This window comes from Stylophora pistillata, chromosome 5 (genome assembly GCF_964205215.1).
Source record: "Stylophora pistillata chromosome 5, jaStyPist1.2, whole genome shotgun sequence".
Lineage (NCBI taxonomy): Eukaryota > Metazoa > Cnidaria > Anthozoa > Scleractinia > Pocilloporidae > Stylophora > Stylophora pistillata.
In genome coordinates, this window is record NC_142523.1 from 27,779,535 (window position 1) to 27,802,714 (window position 23,180).

Genomic DNA, 23,180 nt, shown 5'->3' on the forward strand with positions numbered 1-23,180 from the left:
TCAGCAAAAGCCTCATGAAACCCATTGTTCTCGTGGATGTGCTACCAAAAAGAAAAATTCCTGGGAAAGTTGGAATAAGTACAATGGTGTTGGAACTCAACTGAAAACAGAAGCCGGAATTGCTTCAGGATTAATGCTGACAGGGAGTTCAGGACCAATATATGGTCCATGGTACTGTTCAGTGCTCTAGGGCCTTGCAGAGGTTGTAGCGCACCAAAGGTTTGAGGAGTTTTGTGTGATTGAATCATAGATCCTGTTGCCTAGTAAGATTCCTCGAACAATTATTATCTGGTACACCCACGCCTGACTCAGTGGACTTCTTATTACAGAAATATCCAAATTGGATGAATAAAACAATTTGCTAAACAAAAGGGCAATAAGTGTACATGAGTTGCTTCCTGTTCTGCCAAGAACTGTTGACTGTAAAATAGTGCTCAGAAAGGACCCGAAAGTGACATTGCCATGTTGATGTGGTTGGATATTGACTGTTTTTTTTTTCTTTTTTAAGAAAGAAAAACTTTTTTCAAAAAAATGCAATAGATTTATCTAGCAACCTTTGTGGCATTACATGGTTAGAGTGCTGGATTGTGTTGTGCGGGAGGTCGAGGGTTCGAGCCCCAGCCAGACCAATACTCATGGTCATGGTCTTAAAAATAACTGAGGAGAATTTCCTACCTTTCTATAATATCAAGAAATGGATAGACATTCTAGTCTTTTCAGATAATGACGAATAAACCATAGGCCCGGTCTCCTGCAGGGTTATAGGTAGGCGACATGAATTTCCCATGCACGAGATTACTGTCACAGTGTGGTGGATGTCCTCCCCTGGGGTGGGATGGGTGGGTTGCTCTCTTATGTTTCATACATGAGCCTCTGGCTTGGGCAATCAGGGTAACCATGCCGCTCGTATAGTCAATAAACTTGACTGATTGATTGATTAATTGATTGATGAATTGATTGATTATGTAAAAGTATGGAATCCCAAATGAAAGGGTTCCCAAATCTCCACAAAAATAGTGGGTTAATAAGGAGAAAAGAAACGTAATGGTGGCAAGTGTTGAAAGTGTGAAATGATGAAAATAAAAGGTTAGTTGTTCAATAGAGAATTTACACTGAGGGACCTACAAACTGCAAGGCAGTTATGTCAGTCATAAGGCACATTAAAATAAAAGCTATCAGTAGTTCAATTGGGTACTAGCATTGAAGGTCCACACTTCCACACTTTTATTTTATTTTCTTATATATCTACAAGGTATTCCTTTGACCTGCAGATAGTGGGTCAAATTTTTCTTAACTTAATGTAATTACACCGGAAATGAAATGAAAATGAAGAAATACAACATGAAAAGACAAAAAGATACACAAGAAAAGAAAAAAAGGAAAATGAAAGATTTTCATTGCAAAAGACTCCATAAAGAAAGCTTTATTCGCTAGAATATTGGAAAGAGCCCTTTTTGCTTGTTTGTTGGTTTTTTTTTTAAAGATTTCTTTGACAAATTGGTTTTTTCATTATTTTTATATTCAATTTGTAGCCACTTTAAGGCAGTACAGAAATTTATAATAATAATAAAAATAATAATAATAATAATAATAATAATAATAATAATAAGGAAGGTTAGAATGAAATAAGATGAGATAGTCATAATCAGAGGAAAAGGAATGAGGGAGATGAGTAACATGTTGGTTAGTATTAGAAGTAGGTGGTAAAAGGAAAAGAAGAGGTTAGGTATAGGGAGGAAAAAAAGTTTTTTGGAGTTAAAGAAAAGTTTGAACTGAATATTTTGATTGATATGATGTGGGGTGGGAGTTAAGGATGGGTTGGTCTGAGCTGGTTTTGATTGACAATTGGTTTACTGGTATCTGTCTTGAATTTGAATGGTGATAATAACAGACACAAAAGTAATTTAAAGCTACGAAAACTTAACTAAGCTATTTTGACAATACAGTAAATAATGGAACTACTGCAAGATATTGATGAGAGAAAACTTCCCTCTCTCCAGTATTAGCTTAATTAAAATAGTGGAAGTTTACCTATGTAAAACTAGGCATATGGTATTTTGCGGACTGGACTGGACTGGACTGGACTAGTAAAACGCAGACTAGTAAAGCGCGGACTAGTAAAACGCGGACTAGTAAGACGCGGACTAGTAAGACGCGGACTAGTAAGACGCGGACTAGTAAGACGCGGACTAGTAAAACGCGGACTAGTAAAGCGCGAACTAGTAAAACGAGGACTAGTAAAACGTGGACTAGTAATACGCGGACTAGTAAAACGCGGACTAGTAAAACGCGGACTAGTAAAACGACAACAACAAAAAAAACAATTTCATACGAAGGCGATCATAAGACTTAATGGCAAGCCAATTTAGTAAGTGACAATCCCTGTTTGACCTTTAAGCTGCAAATGGGTTTGACATGCGCCAGATACAAACGAATTTATAAGTTTAGGCCAAGAAAGAATTTTATTCAGCACCAGTTCAAAATCCTAAAATACACTTTCGTCGTAAATTTCACGGCAGAAACACAGGAACTCGATGAATTAAAGTCGCATTAAATCTCTTTGTGTCTAGGTAGAAAGAGTCTCATTGACTTCAGCTTTTCGGTGGAAGAAAAACCGATTTACACACGCCATTACAGAAAACAAACAAGCAGACTGACAACTCCAAAACGTGTATTTGCATTCACTTACAATTTGACCTTCCGTGAAATTTTAAAACGGAACAGAGGTAAATCCTCGAAGATTAATCGTCGTTGGAAATAAAAAGTACTTTCCGTAAGATCTCTAAGTGTTTTTCTTTTTACGAGAAAATCGTCGCATGATCATTTAATTCGTGCGTGTTTGTCATACCAGTACTGCTGTTTCTTCAAAAGCGTATGCTTCTTTCTTCTTCAATTGACAGGTGTCACGCCGTGACAGTTACTTATCAAAAAATGTTTCAAAATTTGCACGGAAGCCCTTTAATTACCTTTAGAAATAAAAGTGTTTCGGCGAAAGCTTTCTCTTTAATTTGAATAACGTTTGTTTTCTTTATAACTCACTCGCTATCAAATTGCTAAGTTCAAGGAGGATTTTTCCGTAATTAAACTAGTAATTGTAGCCCTGATTGATTCGGGCTCTTTTGGCAATCATCTAAGGAGAAGCGTGCCGACAATTTTCGTTTTCTAATACAACTGAGTCAAGACAGTTTTACTTAGGGGGGTCGCATTACAGTCAAGTTTTAATTTCACCGGATTTCGAAAAACCTAAAACAAAATTTTTTTAACGGGAAAAGAAAAATGAAGTTGGCAACATTAATTAGTATTGTATTTTAACCGGGTTAAAATGGAAACGTCAATCACGCAGTCAATCTCACATCCGGCAAAAATAAACATTCCCCCGAACTAACCATGCGGCGAAACAGAACACTTTGCATGGCGATTATAGTCCTTTTGTTTTCAGCTATTTAACAACAACAAAATCAAAGGTTTGCTTTTGTTTTGCTGATGGGAGATGGAGAAATTGAAAAATGGAGAAATTTCCCGCTCTTTTTGGTTTTTATCTTTTTTCAAACACAGGCACAAATGACAACTTTGTCCGCAACGGACGCGGGTCCTTTCGTTTCAAAAAAATTTGGCAAAATCGGTCAGCCCCACCAAGGCACACCGGCGTCTTTGATGAATTTTAGAATTTTGAAACTTTTAGGAAACCGCAAAAATTGGGTCGCATTAGAAAATGCTTGTGTTGACAGAGTTTAATCCGTAGAGTAAACAATTCGGTCGTAATGCGACCCGAGCCTTGAAGAATCCAGGATGCTACAATAATTTTTGAACAGTTCAGAAATATACGAACAGTTCAGAAGTTCCCATTACGGACCGACCTATGCTGGTGAATAACACTTTTATCTTTTTCTAACGCATAAAAACAATGATTGCTAAAAGAACCCGAATGATTTAGGGCTACAATTACGAGTTTAATTACGGGAAAATCCTCCTCGCACTTCACAATGTGATGGCGAGTGAGTTATAAAGATAACAAGCGTTATTCAAGTTAAAGAGAATGTTTTCGCCGAAACATTTTTTGATAAGCAACTGTCACGATGTGACACCTGTCAATTGAAGAAGAAAGAAGCATACGCTCTTGAAGAAACAGCAGTAATGGTATGACAAACACACACGAGTTAAAGGATCATGCGACGATTTTCTCGTAAAAAGAGAAACAGTTAGAGATCTTACGGAAAGAATTTTTTATTTCCAACGACGATTAATCTTCGAAGATTTACCTCTGTTCCGTTTTAAAATTTCACGGAAAGTCAAATTGTAAGTGAATGCAAATATGTGTTTTGGAGTTGTCAGTCTGCTTGTTTGTTTTCTGTAATGGCGTGTGTAAATCGGTTTTTCTCCCACCGAAAAGCCGGAGTCAATGAGACTCTTCTACCTAGACACAAAGAGATTTAATGCGACTTTTATTCATCGAATTCCTGTGTTTCTGCCGTGAAATTTACGACGAAAGTGTATTTTAGGATTTTGAACTGGTGCTGAATAAAATTCTTTCTTAGCCTAAACTTATAAATTCGTTTGTATCTGGCGCATGTCAAACCCATTTGCAGCTTAAAGGTCAAACAGGGATTGTCACTTACTAAATTGGCTTGCCATTAAGTCTTATGATCGCTTTCGTATGAAATTGTTTTTTTTTGTTGTTGTCGTTTTACTAGTCCGCGTTTTACTAGTCCGCGTTTTACTAGTCCGCGTATTACTAGTCCGCGTTTCACTAGTCCTCGTTTTACTAGTTCGCGCTTTACTAGTCCGCGTTTTACTAGTCCGCGTCTTACTAGTCCGCGTCTTACTAGTCCGCGTCTTACTAGTCCGCGTCTTACTAGTCCGCGTCTTACTAGTCCGCGTCTTACTAGTCCGCGTTTTACTAGTCCGCGTTTTACTAGTCCTCATTTTACTAGTCCGCGTCTTACTAGTCCGCGTCTTACTAGTCCGCGTTTTACTAGTCCGCGTTTTACTAGTCCTCGTTTTACTAGTCCTCGTTTTACTAGTCCGCGTTTTACTAGTCCTCGTTTTACTAGTCCTCGTTTTACTAGTCCGCGTTTTACTAGTCCTCGTTTTACTAATCCACGTTTTACTAGTTCGCGTTTTACTAGTCCGCGTTTTGCTAGTCCCCGTTTTACTAGTCCGCGTTTTTCTAGTCCGCGTTTTACTAGTCCTCGTTTTACTAGTCCGCGCTTTACTAGTCCACGTTTCACTAGTCCAGTCCAGTCCAGTCCAGTCCAATCTTTTGCCGTAAAATTAACAGTAAATGGCTTCTTTTTTCGTAGTTTTTCCAATCCTAAAGAGGCACTTTCCTAGATTTAAATCAAAACAAAACCAAATGCATGATTTTGAGTCAACATAGTTGACAACGAAATCCATTTGTTATCGCCATACTTCAGTCTCCTTCTGCACTTTGTTAAAATGTTATTTCACAGGCGTCACGCCACGTGCTCCTTGATTGATATCTCGCTTTCTTTCTTCCCTTTATGTCTAAAATCTCGAAAAGGCTTACGGAATTATTTTTAATCAATTGTAATGTCGGTCGGAAAACGACGATGAGCAGCGACTATCTTGCTTTTCGAATTTCGATCGTTCAACGACCAGGTCAACAAACTGGAGTTTCTTCAGGAAAGTTCACGGCTCTTGCCAAACCAAGTGGCAGGGGCTTAGAAGTGCCGTAAAAAGCTTCTTTACTCTTCCTTGTTTTACCGACGAACCAACATTTTGCATGAACGGACGAAAAAGGGATCAGAAAAAGCCAGCACGACACTATAAACGTTGCCGCAAATTGAGCCAGTTCGCAACCGTATTGAAACTTTGCAGAAAAGACCGTTTTTCGGCGCGAGAACAATTTTTGTACAATTTGTACACCCTCTCAATTTTTTAAGATTCTTTTCTTCTTTTCATAAATGAGAATTAAACCCTTATCTTTTCAGCGGCTTCCTTGTTTTTTAAACTTTTGTAACGGCTGTTCATTTCACGCAAAATTTATTGAGTTTAAATAAGCACGCGTCTGAGCCCGCGTCTCTTACCGCGGGTCTCTGGCGCATGCGCAGACGTCTTTCATCCCTGTCTCCGAAACTTGTAGTTTCTCTGGAGAAATTGTGCTTCGAACGAGTGCTGAATCTCTGGAAGAAAGTTGATATTGCAGGTAGAAGCTTTTTTTTTCTTTCTCGCAAGGCTCAGGATTTATTTTGCGTTCTTTGCAAAGGAAAACGACGGAGCGAACAATTCGCTATGGGCCTCCACTCCGGCGAGTGAAGTACCAAGCACAGGAATACAGGTATCGATCTGTTTCTAATTTTTTGCTTTTCAGTGTATCTTTGCCAGCTATAAAGGCTTAGACGGGTCGCTTACCTTGATACAAAGCAAAGGAAAAATGAAGTGTTCTTTTTTACCTTAAATATTATTATTTGCAGTAGTACACAGACATCAGTCGTTACAATGGCATCTCGCTGCGGCAAAAGTACATGAAAAATAGGTGTCCTGGCACAGTTGCCATGTTTTTGCCCTCCTTACTCCCAACTACCAAACAAATATACTTCCGTTGACCGCCAACTCAACGATCGACGCAGCGGGCACGAAAATTTAATTTTTTTCTCTGGACTCAACAGTGGCTATTTCATAATTATGCTTGTTTCTGTTGAATTATACAGTGGTTTACTCTTGTTGCTGGCTAATACGGAAAGAAAGACTTAAAGGGTAAATCGCGTTCTATATTATAAAATATGGAAAGTAAAAAATTATTTTTACTGGTCGTAAATTTTTGGTTACTGATAAAGGTTTAAAACCAATTCTAAAACTAAGAGATCCAAATTTACCTGTTGACGATAACCGAATTATTTTAGAAGATTTAGAATCGAATTCTATGAAATTGAGTGGAAGAAATTATCATCAGCATCCAGATTTTAAAGAATGCTTTTGCTTGTCCAGATAAAAGTGTTTGTGAACTTAATAATGGTATTCATGAATTATGTATTCATGGTAAAGGAAAACATATTCGTTGGTCAGTGGAGTTACCCAAAAGATTGTCCTGAAGAACTTTGTATTGTTGAATATGATCCATCTAATAATAATGCTGCTGCTGCTTATAGATTTGTTTATGAATGTTTTAATGGTTTGATTCCAATGGGAAAGAAAATTGATTTTACAGATGAAGATCAGAGTAACTTGAGACTAGATAATTAAAAGATTTCTTCTGGAAAAGGATGCTTAGAAAATCTTACAACACAAATTGAATATGATTGTATGTACTGATTGTATGGCAAGATGGATTTTCTGCAATTTGATAAAAATACTCATATATGAATGACGATAATGAGAAATAGAAAAATATGTGTGACCACAGTTGAAGGTTTCAATGATTTTGTGAGTCTAAATGATGTTAAAAAATGGTATCTATTTTGAAAAGAATGTATGTAAATGTGGTGGAACTGTTTTGAATAATAATGACAAGAGTTTTATTCAATTACAAGGTAACAAAGTTGCTGTGATTAAGCAGTGTTTGATTGATAATAAGATTGTTTCTGAAGATGATGTTGTATGTTATAGTGTGTGAAATGTATGTAAAACTAATTAATTGTTGAAATAATTTATAGTATGTGTTATTATGAAAATTATTCACCTTGGATTGGAAAATAGCAATTATTTGTGGTGTTTGTAGACAGATTTTGAAAAAGAAGATTGAAAAGACAGAGATGAGAAAAGAAATTGAAAAAAATTAATATGTGGTGATAATATTTATGAAGGCTTGGTTGATTTTGGAGAAGATGTTTGTCTTTTTTGTATGGAAATACTTGTCGAATATGAAGAAGATAAAGAGGTTTGCTGCTTAAATTCTTATATACAATGTGTTGGTTATCAATTCGTTTGTGTTGAATGTGGTTTTGTTGAGGGCTATGGACCTGTGAATGAATTCATTGACTACCAAATTCAAGTTCAGGAAAAAGGGTATTTAATTCACAGAAAGAATTGTATTGAGAGAATAATAAATTATTTGACATTGAAAGAGAATATAATATTGAGATCAACAGAGATTTTTTCTTCAATAATAGCATGAAAATCTTGGTATGAAATTGCAACTAAACTGCCTCTATTAGTATTGCAGTATGCTTTTACAGAATTTTGTGATGAAACAGAAATCATGTTTTAAATGGCCTTACCACCCTTATTTTCATCTTCCAAAATGACTATTTTAAATCTTATTACGTCATTTTCATCAAGTTCTTCTACATGAGAAACTGTGAATCTTCACCATCCTGATGTATAAATTACTGTGAATTTTCTATCTATTGTAGAAAGTTGTTTTTTTAATTTGTGGATACATTTTAGATAAGAAATTAATGTTGTCACTAAATTGTATAATTAAAATATAATCCTTTTTTGGTTATTTGCAGCCATCCATCATTATCAACTGTGAAATGACTTAAGTTTGACGTTTTTGTTTTTGAGTCACTAATTGGATTAAATTTGGTTTCCTTGGAGTCATCATGTTGCATACAAAAATAGAAATAATTTTTAATTTCTTCATCGAAGGCTTTTTTGGTGATTGGGTTGTCATCATCTGTTGCTTCTTAGATCTTTAATTTTTTTGCCATCTTGATGTTACTGCTGAATTCGGCTGTATCTAACAAGGCATTGTATTTCAATAAACCATCATGAACATCAATTGGTACATCATGATAAAATTATTTGGTTTCTCTTTGAATTCATATCTGAGTGAATATCACCACTCATTTTAACACCACGTACCTACCAGTAAGTAAATAATTTGTGCTTGTGTGAGTTGAAACATGTGAATCTACATATTAAGCTTTATTTTCAGCATCTTTAGAACTTGTTAGATCAGAAATGTTGATTAATTATCTTTTTATTCCTTGCATTGAAAGCATTGTTGAAGGCTTTTTTCCATCGATTTCTATGTGCATCAAATTCAACTGTCACATCAAATTAAAATCACTCACATCAAATTAAGATTACTCACATCAAAATAAAGTTACTCACATTAATAAATTGAAATCACTCACATCAAATACAAATCGGTGACATCAAATTCAAATCGCTCACATCAAATATAAATCGCTCGCGTCAAATACAAATCGTTCACATCAAATTCAAATCACTCACATCAAATTCAAATCGCTCACATCAAATTCAAATCGCTCACATCAAATACAAATCATTACATCAATTGGTCAGCGGCTAAGTCAGTGAATGCTATCCCCAATGTGTACTCGGTCTTCCGGTTTACCGCCATTTTGTACGATCGTTCTTTTCCCAAAATCCCACTTTCACACGTGCAAGTCGATGTTGAGCCGAAATGAGCAACACTGGATCTCCTATCGTCCATAATATACATGTAGAACATAAAATATGTGCAACATTTCTCTTACCTTTGCCACAGGTTCTGCAGAATTTGCAGTTTTCAACATCGATCATTCCACAATTAGTGCAATACATATTTGCTAGAATTCCGATCAATGAACTAGTGTCGAGTCAAAGAACGATCGTACAAAATTGATCGTACAAAATGGCGGTAAAGTGGAGGACCGAGTACACATATTGGGGATAGCATTCATTGACTTAGCCGCTGACCAATTGATGTAACGATTTGTATTTGATGTGAGCGATTTGAATTTGATGTGAGCGATTTGAATTTGATGTGAGCGATTTGAATTTGATGTGAGCGATTTGAATTTGATGTGAGTGATTTGAATTTGATGTGAGCGATTTGTATTTGATGTGAGCGATGTTTATTTGATGTGAGTGATTTCAATTTAATGTGAGTAACTTTATTTTGATGTGAGTGATCTTAATTTGATGTGAGTGATTTTAATTTGATGTGAGTGACTTTAATTTGATGTGACAGTTGTAGGCCACCGTAGATTTCTATTCGAAGATCTTCATTCAATGTTTTTTGTGAAATTTCATATAAACTAAATCTTGCTAATGAATTATAGCTAGATTTCAAAGACAATGCTGTTTTTTGATTTTTAATAACATTGGAATATGATTCTAAACCTACATGTATTCTTTCATGTTTTTTACTTCTTTTGAATCCATATAAATATCACCGCTCATAGTTCTGCCAGAAAGAGATAAATAATGAGCGCTCTTTTCCAATAATTATTCTCAACAGCAGGTGTGACTTTGCTTGGAAGAGGTTGGGCAAATTGAGCAAGAGAAACCCAAAGTGAACCTCCATATTGAACAACTTCCCGGTTTTTTTTTTTTATTTTATTTACTTGTGCTTTTGGGAGCATTAGCTCATCAGGACCAGAGAGTTTCCTTGCATTCAGTCCGATTGTTATTGCAGATTTGTTTCCTATTGCATTTCAAGCAAGTTTTTGTTTTTAATTGTTGCTTAATTTAATGCCATACAGATGATACTGAGTCATATCTTATATAATTATGATTAATTGACTACTTAAAGAACCTTTAAAAACTGATTATCATATAAATGATATGTCATGTACTCGGTTAGTGAAAAATAAATGACATATTTACACGGATGATACTCAATTAATGAACATTTTTATACTTTCATTTATACTCTCAGAACAGCTTTTCCAGACACATTATCCACAGATAGTTCTTTTTGAAGCACAAGAGCATACAAAAAGTAGCTATTTGCTGCTACAGCAGTCAGAGTATAATGTAGTTCAAGTTTTGTGCCTCCACTTTTCAATTCAACTTCTTGGTTGGTCAGATCTAAGTATAGAATGGGTTAAAGCTTTTCAAATGATTTAACATTAATTGTTGGGCCGCAGCTGAGAAAATCATCAAATTGTTTGCTGGATCTCATCAATGTTCTGTATGTTTTTGCCACTTCTCTGTCTTGTCTCATTCTCTGTTGTGGATAAAAAACACCACCTTTCACTTTGCACCAGCCACGTTTGATCCAACTTTATAAGTATCAAAAACAAATGGATTAAATTCTTGTGGTTTCCAATATTTTTGGTTGTATTGAGAGCCCAAATGAACACATGGCTTGTCTTGGTTTTCTTATTGCTGTGCTTATCATAAAACTTCCATCTGGATTTTGTCTGAGAATACTTTTCACAAGTCTTTCTTTCAAATAATTCCAAGAATTTGGCATATGGTAATTTTTCAAAAACATTTGTCCACTAGTTGAATTAAATACCATTTTGGAATGAATCTTGTAATAATTAATCTTTCTGGATCAGTTACTCCATTAGCTCTGAAAATAACATGATCATCATATTCAAGTGTTGCTGTGATTCTAATTTTTCCATTTGAACAAATTTGATCCACAAATGATTTAAAGAAACCAAACCTGTGAAAGCCGATTACGTTAACTTGAGCTGCAGCTGTTGATGATTGAATAATTTTTTGACTTTTTACAAATCCTTCATAATGGTATACTCCATTTGGCTGGAACATAACATTTCATACTACATATTACCACAGTAGGCATGATTCATCAGCATCATTTCTCATAATTAAGTTGTGCCTGTTTGAAATCAAATTTGTCTTTCTGTACAGTACCAGTATTTGTGTCTGGAAATGAAGAATTGTTGGTCCAACATCTTTTGCATAAGAAATTGTGTAAATTCAACAAGATTCTTCAAATGCAGGCTCCTGTTGATATCTGGTGATTGATTAAACTATTGTGCTTCTTTGATTATTGCAATATTGTCTGCAGCAGCAAATTGTGCATTAATTATCTGCTCTTTTGCTGACATAAAACTCAGTTTCAAAATACACATTATACCTGTCAGAACCATTACGAATTTTGATGTTGTCGACATTGACCTCATTATTTTTGCTATTTCCCAACCTTTTCCTTGAATGACAGGTTGTTTTTATCCCTGTGCCTTTTTTTACTGAATTTATCATAAATTTTTTCACCAAAAACTTGTCCAGTTTTTTCAGCAATTTTTTCAGCACACTTTTCTGCAACTTTTGTTGAAGCCTTTTTTCGAATATTCTGTCCTGTTTTTCCAGCTACTGCACTTGCTATTTTGGAAAATAAATCACCTAAACCTTCACCAGTTTGATGAATGTTGTATGTTCCAGTGTTTCTGTTCTTGGTATGTCTCTGCATATTATATGTATACTATCAATCTTCTCTTTGAAAAACCGAAGTCAGAGATACAGTACAGTGCAGGACAGAGTAATGCGAACCAAAACATACGCGAGTAACGCGTCAGCACCAGACGCATAAACGCGTCTGCGTCTATAGGCATATGGGTGAAGGAAGCGAATAGAGCAAAGTCATCAGTATGTATGAGCTGGCTCATTGTTTTTTCTATCGTTTATATTTTATTGGTTTTTTTAATGGCCTGGCATTCTAAATTTAGTTGAAAGATCAAATTAACGTGGCGCATCGGCATGTGGCGGACACGAACTGCTAAATTCGTTGATCTGTCAAACAAATAGTAAACTATTAGCCAGTCTTATGTTAACAGTAAACGGGTTTGATAAAACAATTTGTTGCTGTGTCTGAATTATCTCTTTACAGCTTTTAGAACCGAAGATAAAATTTTGCTTGCCGTTACGCTGGCAGTCCGGTTTGAAATCACAAAACCTTTCCCAGAATAAAAATTTAGATTAATAAAACAAACATCGAATGGCACCGTACTCTCGATACCAAACAAAAATCTGAAAAAAGCTTCCAAACTGAACATACGTGTAGAATAAGATTATAAACAAGAGTGAAAAGGTTACGCGTCGTAATCATCACACATGAACTTAATGCCGCGAAGCTTTTTCGAGTTTCGTAACCGTTGCAGAACGTTCAGTGCGGGGTTTGGATTGCATATTTTTCCCTTGGCTGACTACTAGATCAGCTCGGGATCCTACGTAAACCAGCAGCATTTTCGTTCGCGGTCCTTGCTTCTTATTTATTTGGAGTAACCATTTGCCGAACTGGCTCGTTTGCAAGGAAGTGCTAAATTAATGTAAAACCTTTCCACAATCTTCAAAACAGTCTGATCGCGAGAAATAGTCTTGCGTGGATAGTTGTGTAACATGATGACTTTTTTCGGCGTCATAATGTCTCGTGATGTGACGAGATCAGATTTCAAGTTCGAACGTATTCTAATTTGTTGAACACGTGAAATCGAAAAAATGTCTTTATCAGGTCTCTTTCAGCGCAGAAGCGATACTGTTTTTACAGCCGGCCGAATACTAAACGGACGATTTTGGCCATTCTAACGGAGGACGGTAAGCCGTTCGAACGGGTTGAGATTTTTCTCAACGGATTTATACAAAAGCCGTTCAAAGAGATGACGATTTTTTTTTTTTCTGAACGGATGGACAATTTTTCTGAACGGATTACCTAAGCCGATGGAACGCATGCAATTTCTTCTGAACGGTAGCACAAGCCGTTTGAACGCGGGTTAATTTTTTTCTGAATGTATTTTCCAAGCCGCTCGAACGGATGCATTATATTTTTTCAGAACGGATAATAAACGGCTAGTGAATTGAATTCCGTTCGGGAAATTCAAAAGAGGTCAAAAGAGGTGTGATTTTATCAATCCATTGTTTACCTTTACAATACTGAACATCCCCGCTTGCTAAGAAAAGTAATTTTTTTGCGCGGCGTTAAAACTTCGATTAAAAACACGGTAGTTTGCTATTTAAATCACCTCTTTACGCCTCATGAAGCTAGAGATCTGAATGAAATATACAAGTCTTATCTCAAAGGCTGTAGAAATGGTTAAGGCTTTGTTGGATATGTATTGGACATGTATCTCTGTCACAAAATGCAAACCGTTCAAAAGTCATTTCAAAGTAAAAACAGTCTTTAGGTCAGTTTTAATTTTCTCGATCTTTTGCGCGCGCTGCGATAGTTATGAAGAGGGAAAGAACTCTTTGTTACAAACTGCAAACCATTGCAAAGTCATTTTAAAGTAAAAACAGTGGGTCCAATTTTTTTTTTTTCCATCTTTTGTGCGCGCCGCGAAAATTAGAAAGAGGGAAAGAACTCTTTGGTACAAACTGCAAACCATTGTAAAGTCATTTCAAAGTAAAAACAGTAGGTCCATTTCATCTTTTCAGATCTTTTGCGCGCGCAGCGAAAATTATAAAGAAGGAAATATCTCTGTCACATACTGCAAACCGTTCAAACGTCATTTCAAAGTCAAAACAGTCGGTCGGTCGATTTTTTTTCTCGATCTTTAGCGCACGCCACGAAAAGTATAAAGAGGGAAAGAACTCTTTCTTATAAACTGCAAACCATTGTAAAGTCATTTCAAAGTAAAAACAATCGGTCCAATATTTTTTTCTCGATCTTTTGCGTGCGCCGCGAAAATTATAAAGAAGGAAATATCTCTTTGTCACAAACTGCAAACCATTCAAAAGTCATTTTAAAGTAAAAACAGTCGGTCCGATTTTTTTATTCTCGATCTTTTGCGCGCGCCGCGAAACTTCTAAAGAGGGAGAGAACTCTTTGTTACAAGCTGCAACCATTATTCTTTAGTCATTTCAATGTAAAAAAAACTCGGTCCAATATTTTTTCCCGATCTGTTACGCGCGCTGCGAAAATTAACTGCATACCATTGTCATTTAAAAAAGTCATTTAAAAGTAAAAACACTCGTACCGATGTTTTTCTTGATCTCTTATGCGCCACGCGAAAATTATTAAGAGGGAAAGAACTCTGTTACAAACTGCAAACCATTCTAAAGTCATGAGCGTTCTAGCAAAATCCCGCCCACTTTTGACGAAGAACAAAAACGTGACCACTGCTGATGACTGTTTGACCAATGTAAACATGACGGCATGCTTCATTTTACGAAGTTTTGAAGTCTCGTCTTGCCTTGGAACACCCACCAAAATAACTGATAGGTCGAACGGATAGGTCGATGTTCTGAACGGATAGGTCGAGCCGTTCGAACGGAGAACCTTTCGAAGGAAACGAAGAACAAAAGCGTGAAGACCGTTTGTCTAATGTAAACATGACGGCATGCTACATTTAACGAAGCGTGACGAGTTAACATGAAGGCTTGTCTTGTTGGAACGGCAGTCCAAATAACTGGTGTTAATGTTTCTTTCTTGAGCAGATAGCTCGAGTCGTTCGAACGGCTAATTAATTTTCTCGAACGGATGATGAATATTTTAGAACGGAAAGGCTTGAGGCGTGCCAATCCACTTGAACGGCTATCCGTTTAAAAACGGCTAACCGTTCGGAAGGTTTTCACGTGAGAGGTCACACATTGTTTTCATCGGAGGTAACTGAGAAACGGGCGCCTTAAGCGAAAGAGCGAGCGAGATTCATAAAATTCAAAGTAATATTAATGAATACTCGGACGTTTGAAACGTTGTTTGGTTCAGTATTAAGTCTGGGTTTCTCTATCCAGAACAAACAATTCTTTTTTCCTTATAAACAAGCAACGAGTCATTTGTGAAGCGAGCAAGACTGGAAATATGATAGCTTACATCGGCGGTAACTGGAAAGCGAACGAGCGAGCGAGATTCATTAAATACAAACTAATATTTCAAGAATACTTGGACGATTTAAACGCTGTTCAATCTAGTATTGAATGTGGCTTTCTTTTCTCAGAACAAAAAAAACCTTTTTCTTTTCTTTATAAACTAGAGACGAGGTATTTGCAAAGCGAGCAAGATTGGAAATATGACAGCTTTCCCTGACGTTTTCATACTATGCAAATTTTTTTCTTGTTGGCGGCTGCATTTTCAGATCAGGATATTTCTTTATTTTGCAAAACACTGCCCCACAAAGCAAACTTAGGGCCATGAATAACAAAAGAATAGACGCACGCAGCACTGACGCGTATCTGACGCATCAGAGTATACGCGTAGACGCGTCAGACGTGCATCAAGTTTGCGTCTGCGATGTTGGCTTTATTCTGACATGCACTGTATTATTCCATGGGAAAGCCATGACATTTCTCCATATTAATTTTATTATTTCGAATGACATCCAATTGAAAATTTTCTTCAACCAACTTACCAATATTTTGCATAATGAAAATAATGAGAATCAGAACCTCTCAAATTATGGAAAATCACAGGAATCCTCAATTTTTTCATATATTGAGTCTGAGCTTCAAATTACAATCCTGATGTGCCCTTCCTCTTAATTCTCCAGTAATAATTATGATGATGATCTCTCACTCTGATGCATTCATTTGAATGTGTATTCATCTTTTACAAATATTCCAACTTTTACAGTAGCTTTCTTGAATTTCTTTTTATCATCATCAGTCATTTTCAAGGGTTTATTGAAATGCTTATAGGCTATGTCTTTGCAATATTTTGTTTCTTCAAGAATTTGCCTCTGAAATTCTGAACTGGTTTACTGAGTTTGTCATCATAATAATAACCAATTTATAAGCATAACCAATTGATCTGCATGCTTCTGATAAGCTTCTGTATGAGATTTACTTTCAAAAGGAAAACATGGTTGTATTTTCTCTTTTAGGGCCTCAAAATCAGCATTAAAAAACTAATGCAAAATGGAAGTGGAATCTGTCTGTATAAAGCCATAGAAAACTTGTCCAACTTTTTCTGGCATTTTTATACTTTGCTTTCCATGTATAACAATACAATTCTCCTTATGTTTATTTTTACTACTAAAATCCTGCAGACAATAAATGCAAAAGTGTTTGGACCTCTCATTATGCTTGGTTTTATGCCTTATCATCTAGTTAAAAAATCTTTTATCAATACATAATGGCTCTTGTTATCATCACTTATCAATAGTAGGTTTATTTCATTCTCAAATGTTTCTTTTGAAATGTGAAGAGGGTAAAACTCCTTATTTTCGTAACTGAAAAAAGTTTTGATGTCATTCTGTTTTTCGATCTTATTATTGTAATGTTTCAGTGAAACTGGAAAATCAACACCTGAATAATCCAATTTATCAACAAACTGTTTGTCTGTCTTTTTGGTTCTTTGTGGATTAGTCTCTGCTGAATTAAGATGCTTTGCATGGCACCTTCTAAAACATTCATTGTCTCCATTCTTCATATTTATCAAACTTTTTGTAAGTACTGATTCACTTGGAAGTTGCATAATTATGAACACCCTTTCATTGGCCTATATTTAACGATATTTATAAATTGCTGATCAACTCTATCGATTGTCCATCCAGATCCTTTAGAAATCCAATTACCAATTTTATTAAGAAGTTCAGAGCTTGAACTTTTACGATCCCTCTCAAGATCAGCCTCATCAATCACAGTTTTGGAATCTGAATTAAAGAATGCACTTTAAAATTCATCTTCACCACCCTTCATTTTCCAAAATTTAACTTTAAGTCTCAAAAACTTTAGACCTTTCATTTCCAATAATTGACTTCTTAACATAATTATGAAAAATCGCTTTCTTTGTTTTTTTCAACTGTTTCAAAGCATTATTATCACAACGAATACTGATTTCAAATGATTTTGTAAATTCCCTCAGTGCTTTATCATTTAATGTAATATTAGTTCTAGGTGTTGGAACAAGTAAAACATTTTAAATAGTCCTTGGTTTTGGAACAGGAGGTACCATAATCTTTTTCTCAAATTCTTGAGCCATTTACTCAACAGATTTTTGTGGTCTTGGCATTGGAATTGGTTGTAATTTCAATTCAACCAATCTTTTTTTCCTGTTTTAAAATCAAATCAATCAAACCAGATTCTTTAATTGTTTTCTAATCTATATTTTTCAGATTACTTATCTCCATACTATAGCTAGATAAAAATTTTTCTCCCAAATTCCTCGCCATACTCATTTCTGCTTTTTGTCATTTACCTTTAAAACTTAATGTTAAAAGGCAAAATTGAAATCTTGCAAGAATTTTCATTGTGTGTTTTTGGACTTATTTAAGTGTTAAGAAGAAGAATGGAAATATCATATTACTTTGAGCTAGTCAATGCAAAAATTATAATAAGCAGTTTGATTATTTCCTATTCCTTTTGCAGGTGGTCTCATCTTAGTACAATTTCTTTCACCTTTTTCTTATCGTGGTTGTGAATTTAGCATGGAAGCAGATGTTCAGTTTGTACGGGAAATGGAATTTGTTCTAGTATGTTTTTCGGTAAGCTAGGTTTTTAATTGTATCAATATGCCAGTTAGGAAGAGAGTAAATCTCTCTGGTAAAAGTCAACCTCGTGCAGGAATTTCTGGAATTTTCTACATGTACTTTAGATTTTTCTCAGGCCCGTTTTTGGATGAAATTCTATGTCAAACTCATGATCGAGGAATGTTTCTTAAATTTTAATTTAACACCTTCACAACTCCTTTCTTTAAGGTGACCCTTAGCGTAAACAGCCTGTATCTTTCTACCTTCTGCATTTAGTTTTGAATTAGATCATCTGCTGTAAGACCACGTAGCATTTCTGGGGGCGGTGCTCGTGTCAACTCGTGTACTCTTGTTTATTCTGTTGTTAGGTGACAGTCTTTTAAGACTATTTTCTCTCAAGATATCTTTTTAAGTATGATCCTAGTTCTGCCAATAGGTTAATTGTAATTTTTATATTATCAATCTCGTTACTGTTCTGTCCGATCTTAACCGTAAAAGTATGAAATTTAAGGTAGAAAATGATTGTGTCCGATAATAATAGTTTATTTTAATCTTTGTATCACGCAACGTTAATTCTCGCGGTAATGTCACATATTGCGCGTGACATTTGCATGTAGCACATATGGGCTAAAAGTAGATCACGTACTTGATTATAACAAACAAAGAAAGCTTGTAACTAGTTAAGACTAAGTTTAGCGGTTACAACCGCAACATTCTTGTATTTCCTTGTGTATATAAGACATTGTTGTAAGAGGTTAAGGCAGAACGAATTAGAACGTATCAGAACGGAACGGAATTGTAAAGAACTGTGAATCTACGAATAAACGCATTTTATAGCTTGGAAATATACAGTCCTCATTTGATTGTGAACCAGCATCGGGAGTAATCTCGGACATTTGGTCCTTCGAGCCGGATACTGTGAGTTGATTGAAACGATCGCCTTTGAAAGACAAAAAAGGATTGGACATGGCAGAAGCCGCGGTGAAGACCAAACGAAAGACACGAGGTGGACACAAGGCTTATGTGAGTCAAGTCTTACCAGAAGCTAAGGGCTACCTCGAGGCCCAGCCTACTGCAGAATCAAGACTACGAATCGCGCAACTCAAAGCAGCGCTTGAAGAGCAGCTCGAGAACTTAAGAAAGCTAGACGAAGAAATTTTGAGAAACCTTGTGGAAGTGGAGGGCGTCACCGACGAAGATATCGCTGAAGAAGTTCAAATTGCTGGAAATTTGAAGGGTGAAATCAAGGCCATAACTTCGAGTCTGACCGAGCTTCTAACGCGGAAACCTGAAAGCCCATTGAGCCCTCAGCAAAGCCCACCAGATGCGAGCGGTGATGCAGCCACAACTCAGAACGTGCGAGTGAAGCTTCCCAAACTAGAAGCTAAGCGGTTTAACGGAAAGGTAGAAGAATGGCAGGAGTTTTGGGACAGCTACGAGAGCTCTATTCACAAAAACCAGAGCCTTTCAAATGTCAACAAATTTGCGTATCTGCGTGGTCTTGTCGGGGGAGCTGCGAAAACGACCATTGCTGGACTTGCGCTCACAACACCCAACTACGAAGTTGCCGTTGATTTGTTGAAAAGCAGATTTGGAAAGCCTGTTGTAATCGAGAGAGCGCATGTCAATGAATTGTTGAACGTCGCGGCAGTTTTCAGCGGCAGGGACACGGCAGGCCTTCGTAGACTTTACGACCAAATCGAAATTCACCATCGCGGCCTGAAAGCATTGGGCATCGATGCCAGCACGTACGAAGGAATTGCTGTGCCATCCATTGTTGGCAAATTGCCGGAAGTGGTGAGACTTCAAATCACCAGAGGAAAGAACCACACAGAATGGAAAATGGACGACTTGTTAAAGGAACTGATAAGCGAACTGGAACTTAGAGAGGAACATTGTGCGATGAACAAGCAGGAAAGGAACCAGAACACACGAAGGGACAAGGAAAAAGAACTGAACACTGCTAGCGCTCTGCTAGCAAAAATGAACGATTTTTGTGCGTATTGTAAGGGCGGACATGCCCACCAGGATTGCGACAATGTTACATCAGTAGAGGACAGGAGGCTTTTGTTACGTAAGTACGGTAGATGTTTTATTTGTGCGCGAAAGGGCCATATTTCTCGTGATTGTAATTCTAAGATAATTTGTAGTATTTGTAAGGGGAAACATCACGTTTCTATTTGTTATAAGGGCGGTAGCGCGAATAGGGATCAATTCAGTCGCACCCACAATGGTGATTGTAATGACTCACTGAATTCCAACAATGCCGGTAATGCTTTGCTCGCCCACACTATGGGAACCGGGGGGAGCGATGCGCTACAGAATAAGCAAGCGGGCACCAGCCCCACTCTTCACGTGGGAACCGTGGGAAGGGTCGCCCTACAAACCGCGCAAGCGGTTATTAAGGGTGACAAAAGGAATTTGAGAGTACGAGTGTTGTTTGACGCTGGCAGCCATCGATCGTTCATAACAACTAAAGCGGTTCAATCAGCGGGGTTATCAGAAAAAGGAAAGGAATGGATCGAAATTAGCACGTTTGGACAGCAAACGAAGGATAGCGGATTGAAGGGAGTTTATGATCTACAAGTGTTTCCTTTCCGGGGGGGGAATGGAATTAAAATCGAGGCGTATGAGGTCCCCACCATTGCGCAAATCAGCAACGAGCACATCGAGATTAGGAAAACTGAATACCCACATTTGCAAGGGCTTTGGTTTTCGGATGTCAATCGTGACGAGGAGATTCTTGGGGTCGATGTACTGATCGGGGCAGATTATCTGTGGTGTTTCCAAAAGGGGAGAACCATAAGGGGGGAGGTTGATCAACCCGTGGCCGTGGAAACCTGCTTGGGATGGGTGTTGTCGGGTCCACTAAAGGGATTTCGCGATGACACGCAAATTAGCGTTAATCTCGTTGGTCACGTTTTGAATCAAGAATTACAGGATAGCGCTCGGAAATTGTGGGATTTCGAAACCCTAGGAATAAGGGAGGAAAACGAGGTCCACGAAGCGTTGAAAGATGCCATTTCGTTTAACGGGAAAAGATACGAAGTTGGCCTTCCATGGAAAGAGGGACATGGGCCTTTACCTAACAACTACCGAAACAGTGTGAAGCGTCTAAAGGGCCAGATCGAAAGGTTGAAAAACGTACCGGAGAATTTGAAAGCATATGACGAAATTATCAAAGAACAAGCGGAAGTTGGTATTATTGAAAGGGTACCGGAATTAGAAGCGCCTGACAAAGTCCATTATCTGCCACACCACGCAGTTATTCGGAATGAAGCCAAAACAACAAAGGTTCGCGTGGTTTATGACGCATCTTCAAAGGAAGGCAAAGGGGGTGTGTCGTTGAATGATTGTTTACATGTGGGACCCACTTTGTCGCCATTGTTATATGATATTTTGATTAGATTCAGGGAAAAGCGCGTTGCGTTAGTCGGCGACATTGAAAAGGCCTTTCTAAATGTTGAGGTCAAATTGCGTGACCGGGATTGCTTAAGATTTCTTTGGGTAAACAATGTCGAAAGTGAACAAGTAGACCCGGTGGTTTACAGGTTCTGTCGGGTTGTTTTCGGGGTAAATTGTTCACCCTTCTTGCTGAATGCTACCCTCCAGTACCATTTGGACGCATTTACCGAAATCGACCCAGAGTTCGTGCGTGTAATGAAGAGGAGCTTTTACGTTGACGATCTCGTTACCGGTGACAAGACCACCCAAGACGCCAGTGAATTGCATGACAAGGCGAAGACAAGGCTCGCGCTTGGTGGTTTCAAACTGAGGAAGTGGTTGACAAATAGCGAAGAATTGAGAGAGAAAATACGACAGTGCGAATTGCGTGACGAGTCCAATGTAAACAATGAAATTAAGAGCGCCGACGAAAGTTATGCAAAGGAAATGCTGGGGAGAAAAGAGGGAACGACAAACGAAAAGGTTCTCGGGTTATCGTGGAATTGTAACGAGGATTTGTTTAATTTTGAATTATTTGCGCTGGCAAAAAAGGCAGACGGGTTGGCTATTACGAAAAGAAGCATTCTGAAAATTGCAGCAGGTATGTATGACCCCCTTGGCATCATAAGTCCCATACTTGTCAGTGTGAAGGTCTTGTTCCAAGAGTTGTGTTCAAACAAGGTTGAGTGGGATGAAGAGTTGAAGGACGAGGAGAAAAAACGCTGGGTTAGCTGGATCGACGACCTCAAGGGCGTAAACGAAATCTCCGTGTCTAGATGTGTTTATAGAGTCCCCCAGGGCCAGATTAATTGTTCCTTGCATGGATTTGCTGACGCTAGCAAAAAGGCTTATTGTGCCGTGGTTTACTTCGTGTGTGAGGCATATGGGGCTTTCACCGTAACGTTGCTGACTTCCAAGACCAGAGTTGCTCCACTAAAAACGCAAACGATACCGAGACTAGAATTGATGTCAGGGAGAGTGTTGGCGAAGCTCATGGAGACTGTACAGAATGCTCTGAAAGAAGAAGTAGAGATCAAGGGTTCGCGAATGTGGCTAGATAGTAAGACAGCGCTCTGGTGGATCAACAACAGGGGTGAGTGGAAGCAGTTTGTGCGCCAGCGAGTAAACGAGATCCTGAGGATAACGCGAAAGGAAGACTGGGCGCATTGTCCAGGAGAGCAGAATCCTGCTGACGTTGGCTCAAGGGGTGAACTGGCGTCCAGGCTGAAGGAAAATAAGTTGTGGTGGAGAGGTCCAGCCTGGTTGTCCGGACCAAAGGAAGAATGGCCAGTGGCACAGATCTGCGAAACTCCACAGAGCATTGATGAAGAAAAGAAGATGACCGTGACAGTGACTGGCGTGACAAGCAAGTTCGGAATCTCGAATGTTATTGAAATCAATGCGTTTAGCCGACTAGGGAGGTTGTTAAGGGTAACCGCATGGGTAAAGCGTTTTCTTTTTAATTTGCAATGCATTAGAAATGATACCGAGAAGAGAGAGGGTATGCTGTGTGGGAGTGAGATAGCAGAGGCAGAACGAATTAGAACGAATTAGAACGAATTAGAACGAATTAGAACGAATTAGAACGAATTAGAACGTATCAGAACGGAACGGAATTGTAAAGAACTGTGAATCTACGAATAAACGCATTTTATAGCTTGGAAATATACAGTCCTCATTTGATTGTGAACCAGCATCGGGAGTAATCTCGGACATTTGGTCCTT

At 37.6% G+C, this 23,180-nt stretch overlaps 2 protein-coding genes across 15 annotated transcripts in view; both read left to right on the plus strand.

Moving 5' to 3' along the window:
- Positions 1–5,959: 5,959 nt before the first annotated feature.
- The window catches only part of LOC148731213 (uncharacterized), a 38,749-nt gene continuing 21,528 nt past the window's right edge, over positions 5,960–23,180 (plus strand). For 3 of the 14 annotated variants that reach the window (XR_016001333.1, XR_016001325.1, XR_016001330.1), the window contains exon 1: positions 5,960–6,298. Coding sequence is in view for 4 of the 14 variants with exons in the window: in XM_088760404.1 (XP_088616530.1) it covers positions 16,925–16,988; positions 17,911–18,026; positions 18,240–18,287 (228 nt within the window). In the remaining 10 variants the exon portion in view is untranslated. Of the gene's footprint in view, positions 6,299–6,671; positions 6,718–10,573; positions 11,875–12,077; positions 13,204–13,755; positions 16,989–17,910; positions 18,027–18,239; positions 18,358–23,180 lie in introns of those variants that run through there. The other 11 variants (XM_088760402.1, XM_088760403.1, XR_016001327.1 and 8 more) reach the window with 10 other exon arrangements.
- Positions 18,525–23,120, plus strand: LOC148731214 (uncharacterized). Its single transcript, XM_088760290.1, has one exon. The coding sequence runs from the start codon at positions 18,978–18,980 to the stop codon at positions 23,007–23,009; it is 4,032 nt and encodes a 1,343-aa protein (XP_088616416.1). The 5' UTR covers positions 18,525–18,977; the 3' UTR covers positions 23,010–23,120.